This window comes from Hippopotamus amphibius, chromosome 5 (genome assembly GCF_030028045.1).
Source record: "Hippopotamus amphibius kiboko isolate mHipAmp2 chromosome 5, mHipAmp2.hap2, whole genome shotgun sequence".
In the NCBI taxonomy this organism is placed as follows: Eukaryota; Metazoa; Chordata; class Mammalia; order Artiodactyla; family Hippopotamidae; genus Hippopotamus; species Hippopotamus amphibius.
This window is the reverse complement of record NC_080190.1, coordinates 33,002,526-33,015,384: the sequence shown is the minus strand read 5'-3', so window position 1 is coordinate 33,015,384 and position 12,859 is coordinate 33,002,526. Positions and strand designations below refer to the sequence as shown.

The 12,859-nt window shown below is 49.8% G+C and overlaps 1 protein-coding gene across 1 annotated transcript in view; it reads right to left on the bottom strand.

Annotated features, from left to right (window-relative positions):
- TLL2 (tolloid like 2) overlaps positions 1-12,859 on the bottom strand; it is a 134,656-nt gene that overhangs the window by 28,395 nt on the left and 93,402 nt on the right. Inside the window, exons 8-10 of the mRNA XM_057735781.1 lie at positions 9,320-9,444; positions 6,601-6,716; positions 1,053-1,155 (exon numbers count right to left, since the gene is read on the bottom strand). Coding sequence (XP_057591764.1) covers positions 1,053-1,155; positions 6,601-6,716; positions 9,320-9,444 — 344 coding nt within the window. The remainder of the gene's footprint in view (positions 1-1,052; positions 1,156-6,600; positions 6,717-9,319; positions 9,445-12,859) is intronic.

Genomic DNA, 12,859 nt, shown 5'->3' with positions numbered 1-12,859 from the left:
TATACGACATTAATCTTCCCTGGTCACCCCGAGAGATCTCTCTTCTGGTGACCAGTCCTAAGTGAACTGACCTTTCTCTTTATGCCCCTTGCCCACCTTCTGTCACTCAAAGGTCCACCTGTCTTTTCATGGATGAGTTCATTGACTGTTCATCTCCCCAAAAGAATCCATGCTCATCACAGAAAAATTAGAAAACACTGCTAAACCAAGAACAACATCAATAGAATAAATTAAAAAAAAATACTCCATCATCTGAAAACACTGCTAAACCAAGAACAACATCAATAGAATAAATTAAAAAAAATACTCCATCATCTGGGAATAACCACTGTGTTATTTATTTATATTTCCAGTTTTACTTAACATTTATATTGTAGATCACAAAATAGCTTCCTCCAGTCGAATCCAGCCTGCACAATGTTGTAAGGAATTTTGTTTTGGGTAATTTGAGTCAGGATATGTACTGTTCACTTTGCCACACTCCCCACCACTCCTTACTTTAGTACAACAACCCCATCTCATTCATTTACACCTTATCCCTGAAGGCATCTGGTTTTGCAACACCTGCATAATATAAAATACAAGTGTATCTTTGTTAAAATGGAATCCTACTGCCTGTCCTATTTTGCAACACCTTTTGTACAGTAATGTACAATGAACATCTTTCTGTATCCTCCAACTTTATTTTTAATGGCTGGATAGTTTTCCAGTGAAAAGATGCATTATAATTTATTCATCTAACCCCTACTGTTGAATATTTAAACTGTTTTCAATGTTTCCTGCTTCAGTGAACATCCCTGGAGCGAGAGCTTTGCACACTTCCTTAATTAGTTCCCTAGGATAAATTCCAAGAAGTGGAACGGCTGGGTCAAAGAGTATTCACAGTTTTAAAAGCTTTTAACATGTGCAGCCAAATGGAGTGTTCAGAGTTTTACAATGACACCAACCCGTGAGAGCTTCCTGTGACTGGCGGGACGGACCCTTGCAAACATTAACAGCATCGCAGAGAGCATCTGAGCACTCCTCTCTAAGGCTTTCTCAAGTCAACTCACCCAACAGGGGGGCTTTTCTCCAATAACCATCCCGGACCTCCACGTAGTCGTACCAGCACAGGCGGCTTTTAAACAAATCCATGGATGTGAAGTTTAAGACGATCTGCAAAGAGTTACCATAAAGTGAGTTTTGGCAGCCAAGCCTGAGGAGTTTTGAAGATACGTCTTGCACAGTGGTGTTCTCACGTTACCCTTTAGCATACAGAGCTCTCAGACCACAGTAGGAGTGTCCCCTCTAAAACACATTCACAGGAAACTTCCCGACATTAAATAATAAACCTTAAACAGGATGGGGAGTAAACAGAGGAGATGGGTTCTTTGGTTCTGTCTGGGGAATAGCTTGAGCTTTTGAAGTCACTTGGTGGTTTATAGAAAGCAAGATGCAGTAAAAAGACTGGCCGGAATGCATTGAGACTGGGGATTTGGAAGGAGGTAAGGGGTCAACGAAGTTTAGAAATACAAAAAGATCTTAAAACATCATCAATCATTCCAAAGGGTCTGGGGTGAGCCCGAGTGCATCCGAGCACCTCTGTGATCAGTGTTGCCCTGGCCGTGACCTCACTCTTCTGAGGTGTGGTGTGTCTAATACCCTTCCTCCAGTTAGTCCGTTCATTCCTTCCTCCATTCATTCCACCATTGTTAGCCACCTACTGTGTGCCAGTCTGTGTTGGCCAATCAAGACAGAAAGATCAGTAAGACAGAGCTCTTGCCTTTAAGGAGCTCAGAGATTGAGGCAAGGGCAGATGTGCCAAGCCAGTTAGAACACTGTGGAATAAATGCTGAAAAGAGATGGACAGAAAGGCATTTGGGAGTCCCAAGGAAGAAGAACCAGATTCTGCCTAGGGATACTGGAGAAGGCTTCCTGGAGGAGGTGGCATTTAACCTAAGGAGAATAGAGGTCAGGAGACAGAGAAGGAGGGCCAGACAGAATTTTGGTGCAAGGGACTGACACGAGCTGAGCAAGAAGATGTTTGGGGAACCGTACTGTGTGTCCAGCAGGGTCATCGTGCACGTGTCTGGAATGAGGTGGCAGAGGAGGTGAGGAGAAGGAGCGAAGGCCGGGGAGGTGGGTTCAGAGGGACTGGGAAGAAAGTTTTAGTTCCTCTGGACACCCTCGAGGCCGTTCAGTGGGTGCCCCTGTCCGCAAACGGTGGAGGGGGTTGCGTGGCCCTGTGGACTCGGCACACAGGCGCCGCACCCCTTCCGGCTCAGACGGCCCAGACCGAGGTCAGGTTTGTCCTCTCCCTTCACCACGCTTCAGGCCCCGCCATGCAAGGTGCCCAGGACTGTCTGGCTGCAGCTCTCAAGTGGGCTCCCAGCCCGTCCTTGGTGTGTCCTCGCCCATCGCCTCTCAGCTCTTTCACACCCAGGGTCCCACTGAAGGGCCTTGCCCCAGCTCCCGCTCCCCCGACCCTACCTATGCCTTTTCTCATTCAGGGGGACCTTGTGCTCCGTCAGTTCACCTTTTTCTAGCATCTTCACTCTCCTCCCTCCACTGGCCACTTTCTTCTCTATTCTTACGGCCCTGGGTCCCAATGTCTCTAAGTAAACCCTTAGGCTGGAGGGCTGCGGGTCAAAATTTGCAGTGCCCTCCCGGCCACATGGAGAGGACTTAGTTCCTTGTCCTTGTCCTCTGGCCCCTCTGCTTGAACCTCTCCTCTCTGGTGTTTGCCACGCTAAGTGTGAGGACACCTCAGAAGAAAGCATGGTCCTCCCAGCTTCCCTGTCTGTAGGTGACGCACTCGCCGTGATGGCTGAGGTGCTGCACCCTGAAGTTAGCTCTGCCTGGCCTCTATTGGTTATCCCAATGCTGACGGACTTTCCTCCTTTGAGATGTCTGAGTCCCTGCTCCAGGTCACGCTCGCTGCCCCTTCCACAGCCCTGCCTGCGTTGCTCCTGCTGAGATGATTCCGGAACCCCTCCCTGCTGTGCCCCCGTCCATTCCGCACACTAGGTCTTCTGGATCAATCTTGCACTTACCGCTCATGTTTACCAGATCCTCCTGTGCTCAGAAAACTTCAGGGGCTCCCTATGCCCCCATCTCATAAATTAAACTCTGCTTGCTTCCCAGAGCCTCCAGCACCCATCCTATGTGATCTTATTGCCAGGTGCACCCGACACATCGGTGCTAACGGGGCCCTTCCAGGCCCGGATAGGGGGCCCCGCCCTCCTCCCTGAGTCCTTCCCTGATTTCCCAGGCGGACGTGCTCTTTCCCTCTTTGTAACTCCCCCGTCTCCCTCTTAGAGTGACTCCAGAGCGGGCATTTGTAGAGGCAGGCAGATCTGGACTTCTTCCCAGCTCTACCCTTCCCAGCTCTGGAATCTTGGGAAAATACTTGTCCTCTTGGGCCTTTAGCTTCCTCATCTGTCAGGCAGCATGCGCACCACTGGGTGGTTGAGCGGACTGCACAAGGAACTGTATATGGCGTGTGTGGTGCTATGCCTGGCACGTAATAGATGCTTGATGAGTGGAGATTTAAAAAATCAAGCCACACGGAGTGTACACTTCATGCACCCTGAACCGGACACACTGAGTGCTCTTCACACGGCCTGCCCATCTTGAGAGCGTCCACCAGCTCCCTTGTTCAGGTCTCAGGACAAGGAGCACCGTCTTCCACAAAGCCCTGTGATCCCCTAGGAAATGAAGTCAGTACCAGAAAATAACCGGCTAGCTCACCTCCTACGTTGCTCTGTGTGTGTGTGTGTGTGTGTGTGTGTGTGTGCATGTGTAATATCACTTTTCTTTCCACCTGCTTGTGGATTAGAATCACCTCTGAAGTCAAGAAGATACCATTGGCAAGCAAAGGCCCCTCCTTCAATTAAATCAGACTCCCAAGGGTGAAGGGAGAACCCCAACTAAACTCTGTCTCTTAAAGACACGGGTTGTAACTCAGACTTCTCTCGTCTCTACCACGGTGCTGGAATTGGGTGGAAGGGCTCAGTAGTCCTTGCTAACTGGTTGCAATACAATTCTTTAGCCTTTGCTTTTTAAAATTTCAGAAAGGAAATGTTATTACAATTTCCTCGGTAACACGTCCACGATCTGAATGAACAGATAATTATTTAGGCTAATTATTTAAGTATGTTAGTGAACCATAAAGACCATAGGGGAAGAGGTGATGAACAAGAGGTGAAACTCAAATCAATCCAGCTTGCTGATTGCTAGCAGCTCTGGGGAAGGCTGGGTGAAGCAGAAGTTGAAATAACTGGTGCTGGAATTTCAATGATATATTCTCCCTGCCCCCAGTCAGCAATAATAATTCAGGCTGGGTGAATCTTATGCAGTTCAAACATATCACACAGCCTCTGCTCTTCAGGGCAATTCAGTAATTCAGGGATTACCAGGTCCCTTCCTCTTCCTCCTCCTCCTTTGTGCCTCCCTCCCATGAATGTCTCCTGCAGGCACAGGGGACCACACATCTGCCCAAGGCAGGCAGTTCTGAAGTCTCTCAGGCTCGAGATGACAACCACACTGTCATAAATGCTTAGAGCCGGAGGAGGAAGGTGTGCATGTGGCTGGTGTGTGTGTGTGTGTGTGTGTGTTCATGTGAGGCCGTGTGTATGAATGCATGTTCAAATGTCTGTTAGCTCGTCCCATTTGTGGAATAATTTAGGATGATTGTTAAGCATCCAGGCTCTCAGAGTCAAATTGCCTGAGGTCAAATCCCAACTCTACAACAACTGAGTAGCCTTAAGCAAGTCCATTTCCTTACCTTCAAAGTGAGTGTGGTAATAGCACCAATCACATGAAGCTGTTGTGAGGATTAAATGAAAGACGACATACGATATGCTCAGAGTAGCACCCAGCCTGTAGAAAATGCTCACGGGGATTCCTAGACATTATTTCTCTCTAGTTATCACAATATATTTAACTTAACATTTAAGTGGACTTTTTTTTAAAGCAATGAATTAGGAATATCTGAAGATTGGCTACAGGAACCTGAAAATCCAACCCCTCCACCACTGCACCCCCACCTGTAAGTTTTCCATTCAGCCACTCATCCATCTACACATCCATTCAACAAGGCATACATATTGTGTGGACTTCCCTGGTGGTACAGTGGTTAAGAATCTGTCTGCCAATGCAGAGGACATGGGTTCGAGCCCTGGTCTGGGAAGGTACCACATGCTGTGGAGCAACTAAGCCCATGTGCCACAACTAATAATCCTGTGCTCGAGAGCCTGTGAGCCACAACTACTGAGCCCACGTGGCACAACTACTGAAGCCTGCATGCCTAGAGCCCATGCTCCGCAACAAAAAAAGCCACTGCAATGAATGAGAAGCTTGCACACCACAACTAAGAGTAGCCCACGCTTGCTGCAACCAGAGAAAGCCTGTGTGCAGCGACAAAGACCCAACACAGCCAATAAATTAATTAATTACTTAATTTTTGAAAAAAGAATACTTATTGTGTGACTCTGAGCCACGGGCTGTGTTGGGTGCTGGGGTGAACCGTGTCTGTACTCAATGAGTTCAGGGCCTGGAAAGGGGACAGCCTAATAAGCCAGCAGTCATGATACTGTGCGACAAGCCACAGCAGGTAAGCCTGTAGGGAGCTAGACCCAAGGGCAGAGAGGACATTTCCAAAGTAGCTGCATCTAGGCTGAGGCAACCTGAAGAACCCTTGGGTTTGTAGAGAGGTGTAGGGAAAAATACAAGCGTCAAGGTGCAGAAGCCCCAGTTCTCCGTTCTATATCTTCCTCTGAATGTGGGCGTTTAAAAGAAATGTCTGGGCCTCAGATTCCTTGTTGAAATAGCGGGTATAAGGAGAGGAACCCTACAGACGGGTTAAGAACTTACCACCATTGGACCAGGGCAAAACAGACCCCTGCCCTGGGCTCAAGTTTAAAGGATCATGGAATCTTCAGAACCAAAGGACTGTGCCTACTCAGAGTTTTCTCAGCTCCTAGACTGCACCCCAGGAGCCCAGGGTGTTGGAATTCCCTGTCCAAATAGCCCTGAGGCCACTTCCAAGTGTGCAAGGACGTCTGCCCTGGATCCATTCTCCTGAAGGTGGTCACCACACCTGGCCAGTCCACTTCCACTGGAAGTGTCTGCAAGGTAGAAGTGGAGGGTCTTGGGATTGTGGGCTGGGGGTTGCCCTGGGTGCTTCTAGATGGAACTGGGACTGGGAGGAGAAGGAGGGGCCAGCCGTGGCCGGGGGCTAGCTCTCCCCATAGTGCCACCTTCCGGAATAGCAGCCTGGGGTGTCAAGAAATTCTAAATTGGATCCTCGAGGGCCTTCCAGGGCATCCTGATGGAGTATTTATCAAGGTAGGAGGGTAGAGCCTACTTCGTTTTACAAACTGTGAGCTTGATTTATAATTCCTGTGGACATTTAGTACATAGGCCTCCATTTGTATGGGGGAGGCTGGTGGGAAAGTCCAGAAATCATGAATGTTAAACACGCTTGCCCAGTAACTGGCACATAGTAGATGCTCATAACATAACAGCTATTATTACTGCTATTAATATTAACACTAATTCCTCACGCCTCACCCAACTCAAAGAATGCGCTGTCATTTCCTGAGGTGGTTTCACACCTACCTTTTCCCCTGGAGTGACTGATATTCTCCAGACACAGTGGGAATAAGAAGGATAGCCATTCGGGAAACCAGGTGCAGAAAAGTTTCCCGTGGTGTCCTGCAGGGTCTCCCCACACGCTGCACAAACAAAACAACACGTGTGATTCCGGCGTGTGCACACGCTCCCTGTCCATGCAGCCCCCAGGACAGGGCTGCTGAACAAATGCACCCCTTTACCAGCCAAAGCCCTCGGAACACCTTGGCAAAAAGCACGTCAGGCAGACTGACATTTTTTCTGGCTAATAAAAGCAAAAATCAGGCCTGGGGGCCAAAAAGTAACACCACAGGTGTTTCTTCTGAGGCTCTCAGGATTGAGTACGGCCTAGAGCTGGGTTTGAATCTCAGCTCTCTAGCCGGCTGTTTGATGGCAGGCAAATGTCCCAGCCTTGCTGGGCCTCAGTTTTCTTATCTGTGAAATGGGTGGGACCTACCTAGAGGGCTAATGAAACCACTGACATTCCATGAAATGGCTCAGCGCAGTGCTCGGCACACTGTGAGAGCACCCTGCGTAGCAGCCACTATAACGACTGCTGATAACACCTGCGGCAGAGAGAATACAGACGTGCAAGCATGTGGAGCAAAAGGAAGAAGAAAACGCTTTGAAATTTATTTCATCTGTTGGTCGGAATCTTGTCTCTTCTTTTTCTGCTACCTACCTCTGAAAAAGCTACGGAATAGTCAAGAAAACAGAGGAAAATGACCAGAAGCACGGAAGTTGGAATATTCTACAGGAGGCTATCCTGCCCTTGAATGTTTGAGGGTTGCCTGGAGTCTAGAACCTAGTCCTATGTATGTGAAAAACACTTCCCCTAATTTGTCCTCAAAAGCAAAGCTATCTCTGTGCATAACGTTGGAAGCTGCAGGTTTCGTATCCCCTCACGTCTAGGGATTCAGGCCCCAAAGAAAGGAACATCGGTTTGTTGGGTGCCCTCCGTTCATGGGGCCACCTCCAAAGTGTGGGAAACACGCTTCCTGATGCTTCTTTCCTACATGCAATTGAGCCTCTGCGCGGCAACCACCTTTGCTTTCAGTTACAACTTGAAACTACTTGAAGATGCAGTTTTGGGAGCTGCAGGAAGAGATGGCTGGAGAAGGGCCCGTCATCAGCCCCAGGAACTCCTGGATGTCGGGGCTTCCGTATCATGTTCCCGAACAACTGCCAGGCATCATGGGGATTATGCCCAGCAGTCAGCACCCCTGAGGGCTCCATGGAAATGATTTTAGGATAATCATCAACATTCTGCAAGAACAGATACATTACTGTGTGGCTCCATGGTATTTACCAGCTGCTTCCAATCCTTTTGGGAAGTAAGAGGCATATACATTATACCTAAATAAATACTATGGCATTTCCCAGGGAATGGTATACGGTTTCTCATTCAGTTCAGCAAGGTTATATGATACGTGTATCCTGTATTTCAGCCCTAACACGCCCCCAGATGACTAATAGCTGGGTAGACTTATTTCCTAGAGTTTCCTGATGGAGCAGTCCCACATGGTCCTCTGTGCGCCCCGTCCTTTGCACACGAGCTGGGGCGGCCGGGGGCCTTTTCTGTGCTGCAGATTCAGGACACAGACGGTCGGGTCGGGAGGGTCTTCCGGAACGGCGGCCTGGGCGGGAAGCAGCGCCAGCACTGCCGTCCTTTAGGAACGGGGTGTGGTTGTGGCCTTGTGCGTATGTCCTGCCGGCAGTGTGGTTTGGAAAAAAGGGGATAGCCCAATTTTCTAAGACGGCCCCTATTTCAAATTCTTTCCCGTGATCAAACCATGTGTTTGGTCTGTGAGTTTGGAAACGATTCCTGGAGCTTTTGGTAATGAAATTTCCTTCTTCCTCCCCAAACCACCAAATTGCCTGCTTTCCCATCACTGGTAAAACCTTGACTGCTGTAAGGTAGTGCTTTACACTGAAGCTCAGCAGCTTAAAGGAGCCAACGTGAGCTCCACGCCTCCCCCGCCCCGGTCGGGGTGGCAAGGGTGAGGGGGGTGACAATGCTGACGCCAAGGAGATGGAAGCAAAGAGGGCAAAGTCAAGGGGAGGGGCCTCTGAAGCACAGAGACGCAGACAACCGCTCAGATCCAGTGTACTGTCCAGTCTCCAACGGCAGAATATTGGCCACTGACTAGCTCCTTGGATGGCTAGGAGAGCCCAAGACCATAGAAATGACCTCATGCACAGCACGGAGACGCCCTCTGCCTTCCAGTGTTTGGGAAGCTGGCTTCTACCCTTCCAAAAACATTCTCCTTCACTCTTTGCTTTTCTGCCAAACTCTGGGTTCTTGTTTTGCCAAACCCACAGCCCCTACTCCCATGGAAAGGAGAGTGCTTTTACCCTCATGGGATGCATGCCGTGTTGCACTTCTGTTCACTCTTGCTCCACTATGCCTTCCCCTCTTCTGAACATCAGGGCTTTGCCAGAGAATTCCAAAGCTTCCCACGAGTTACACTGTGGTCTCTAAGACCTATTATTTGCTCCACTACCTGCAAATCACTCCACTGTTGGCCCTCTGCACTGTCTAGCACCTCCTAACAGCAGCACACCAGGAGTGGGGTGACAGCTGCCCAGCGGGAGATGCTTCACGTCCCCCTCGGTGTCTTCCCAGCACCGGGGACGTGTGCACGTGGTGGCTGAGTTGTCTCCGGGGTGCTGTGGAGGCCCTGGACCCCGAGCGATTCACAGTTACCTGGGCATTTGTACAGCTTCCTGGCTTGAGCTATGTCTCCCTGACTGAGCCGCACACGCTGGCCGATGGTTGGCCTGATGCCGTTGTCGTCTCGACGGGGGAGGATGGTGTCTAAGAAAACTCCTCTACAGGAAGAAAGGGGAGAGCCGGAAAGGAGAATGAAACGTCAAGGCTGTGAGGCCTTCCGTGCGGGGATGTAGAGTTCTATTTCCTTGCCCACCCCCCCATCAACGTTCCTACCCCCTGGCCTGCTCGCCCCAGGCCGATATGCCTCACGAGGACGCCTTCCCTGGGGCTGGCATGTCAGCATTCCATTTCTTCAGCTGCCGGCTCCCTTTCCAATGGGAAAGTGACTCTGCCAAGTTTAAAAACATGCCCTAGCCCGGTGGCCCTGGGGGCTTCCTTACTGAAGTGTACCGAGCATCTCCACAAAGCCCCTGACAGGTTCAGGCCCTGGGGCCCCCGCGTGGCACAGCTGCAGGGAACACCATTCAGAGAGACGACCGTGTGAGTGGCGCCCTCTGCAGTTGTGCGATGGGCAGCTCCCAACATAGATAAGTCTTGGAGAGGCTCCAGAGAGAGCTTGGGAACCAGTACAGTGTGAGGTTCTCAGGGGCTGGTCAGCAAGTGCTGGTTGATGAGTTGGTGAATAAATGAGTTCAGAGTTTGGGGGGCCTGGCTGGCAAGAGGGATAATCAGATAGGAAAATGGGATGAATGCAGAGAACAGGAGGTAGTCAAGAGAGCTCTGGCCTAGAAATTTCTATGCAAGGCCTGACTGCCATCTGGGTGAGCTCAGACAAGTCCCTTTCCTCTCCGAGCCTCAGCTCACCCCTCTGAACAGTAAGAGACTGGCCTAGATGGTCGTGGCAGCCCCTTCTAACTTTACCATCTCATTCTGCTCCAATGGGAATGAAATCTAAAAGGAGCAAAGCAGACAAATGTCTATCAAGATGCCTGGCTGGGCACCAGCTCTATTCACACCTCCATGTTGCGGGCCTGCTTTACCCGCTGCCTGAGCCTCCCACTCTGCTTCCAGACCCCCAGTTTTGGACCTCTCCTGGGGGGTAGGGCCTACCCTTGAGACAACACCTTCTCCAGTTACCACCCTATTCCTTTCCATCCTTTCTTAACCAAGTTTCTGGAAAGAATCATCTCCACACTCTGTCTGGCTGCCTACTTCTCCTTCACTCCTCAATCCAACTGTGATCTGACCACGCCAGCAGTGGTCACAAGTCCCCAACCAACTGGCAGGTCAGACGGACCCTTGCCAATGCTCACTTGCCCTCTCTGCAGCACCGCCTCCTTTGCTGGCTCCTGCCCCCTCAGGCTCTCTTCTCCCTGGTTCCCCAGGCATTGCTCTCTCTGCCTCTTCTGTTTCCTGGGAGTGCTATCCCTATGGTTCTGCCCTCTCCCACTTCTCTCCTCTCTCCCGCTCCACCTGCTCCTCTGGGTTTAAACTAACACCTATAGGCTGACAGCTAATTCTCTGATTCCAGCTCTAGAACCATCTGCTAAGATGGATATCTAGTGACCCCTCCACTGCGCTGTCCTATGGAGCTCTTACATCCAACTCATTCAAAACCTAATGCATTCCATTATCCTGCTCCTTCCATGAACCTGCCTCCTGAGACTGAATCTGAAGGTGCCCTTGGCTCTGTCTTCTCCCTCCCACTCCCTTGTCGAAACCAGGAACCAGGGACTGTCCATGGCACTCTCTGCATGCCCTTTGAATCTATGCCCTTCTCATTTCAGGCCGCTCTATCTCCAGGCCCTTTGCTATCAGCATCCCTTTCCTGAACTCTTTCCAGTAGCTTCTCAACTGGCCTCCCCCCTGTAGACTCAGCCACCACTGCTCTACCCCCATGATGCTGCCATGTGACCATCCTGAAATGCAAGGGCAGGCACGTGCCTGCTCTGCTTACACGCCTTCACCGGCCTCCGAGCACCACCTGGATCTCCAAGCCCACGGCTCACTGGCTTCTGCCTTCCTCTCCTGACACCTCCATCTCACTCGTTATCATAGGCAACCTGGTACTTCTACTAGCCCCAGACATGACCTTAAACAAGGTGTCCTCTGCCAAGGCTGCCCAATCCCCAGCTTCTTGACTACTACCAAACTCCTGTTCATTCTCCAAAACCCCATCAGATGGCTCTCCCTCTTAAAAGTCTTCCCCAGGCCCTTTCTATCCCTCCCATCTGGAGTGAATCATTCCTTCCTCTGGGTCTTATTTGCCTAATTCGATATGATCCTTCTTATCATACTGTACTGTCTTTTTTGGGGTGATGATAATTGTCTTTTCTGCTAAATAATAAGTTTCTCCAGCAGAGACACTGGGTCCTGAATCTCTATGCCTTCAGGGACTAAAGCATAGCAGACTCAAAAAATCCTTCTTGAATTAAATTATGGAGCCAAGATAGGACACTGGCATCAAAAGATTTTGCAAATAGTTATTTATACTTAAAAGGAAATGCAAAAATGCTTGTTACCTAGTTATTAGCTGCTCTTTCCTTTCTCTTCTCTCTCTCTTCCAAACATTTCCTTTTCCCTAAATTCTGCACTACCTTGGAAAATATGTATTATATCCCTAGTTCTTCCTTTTGTGTGCGTGTATATACTTTTTCCCTAAATCAGATTTCAAGTTCACTTTCTTTCCAAGATTAGCACCCTGCATCCTAGGTTGTCTGCTGATGTCCTTTTTAGCACCACTCTCCCCAAAGTTTAACCACCTGGCCTGTCTCTCCCTAATTCCCATCACCTCACCTCTGGGTCTTTAGAGACACTTATGTGGAATCCTTGGTCTCCCTCACTGACCTCACCAAGTTTGAAACCACAAATGATGGCGCTACATAGAATTCTAAATTCAATCCCCTATGAATCTAAAAATGGGCACGTCTGCCCTAACACAAAGTATGTTCACTTGCAATTGTTTTCTTGATTCTCCTGGAGAAAGACATTTTGCTGCATGAAATGCAAGGCTCAGTACAATCTCTCGGCAACTCAGGCTAACTGATCCCATGGAAGCCCACGCGGTGTAGGCGACTTGGGCAGCAGCCTTCTGTGTGGAGTGTGTGCTCACATTCGCTGTGTGTTCACAGGAACTTCCTGCCTTGGCTGGACCTTTTAAATGCACCATCTCATTTAATCCTCATAACACCTTAGGAAGCAGGTGTCTTTGTTATTAGGGGTCCTCTCCATAGGTGAGAAAACCAAGCCTGCGGAGCCTAAGGGACTCACCCGAGTACAAAGCTAGTGATGGGGAGCCAGCCCTGGAACTGAGCGCAGGCAGGCCTGGAGCCCGCCTCCCCGCATCTTCCCCTCTCCAGCTAGTGTTTCTCACCTCCCAAGAAACAGGTCTTAATGTGTGTCAGATATACAACAGAGCTTGGAGACTTCAACAACCAAAGCAGGAGGAACCACCTCCACACATGGCTCTGCGGGCTGAGATTCCCTCCCCTCCACGTCCCTGAGCTGCCAGCACAGCGATGGGCTCTGGAAGATGTTTACTACAAGAGACATCCCAGTATAAACTGCTGCCGT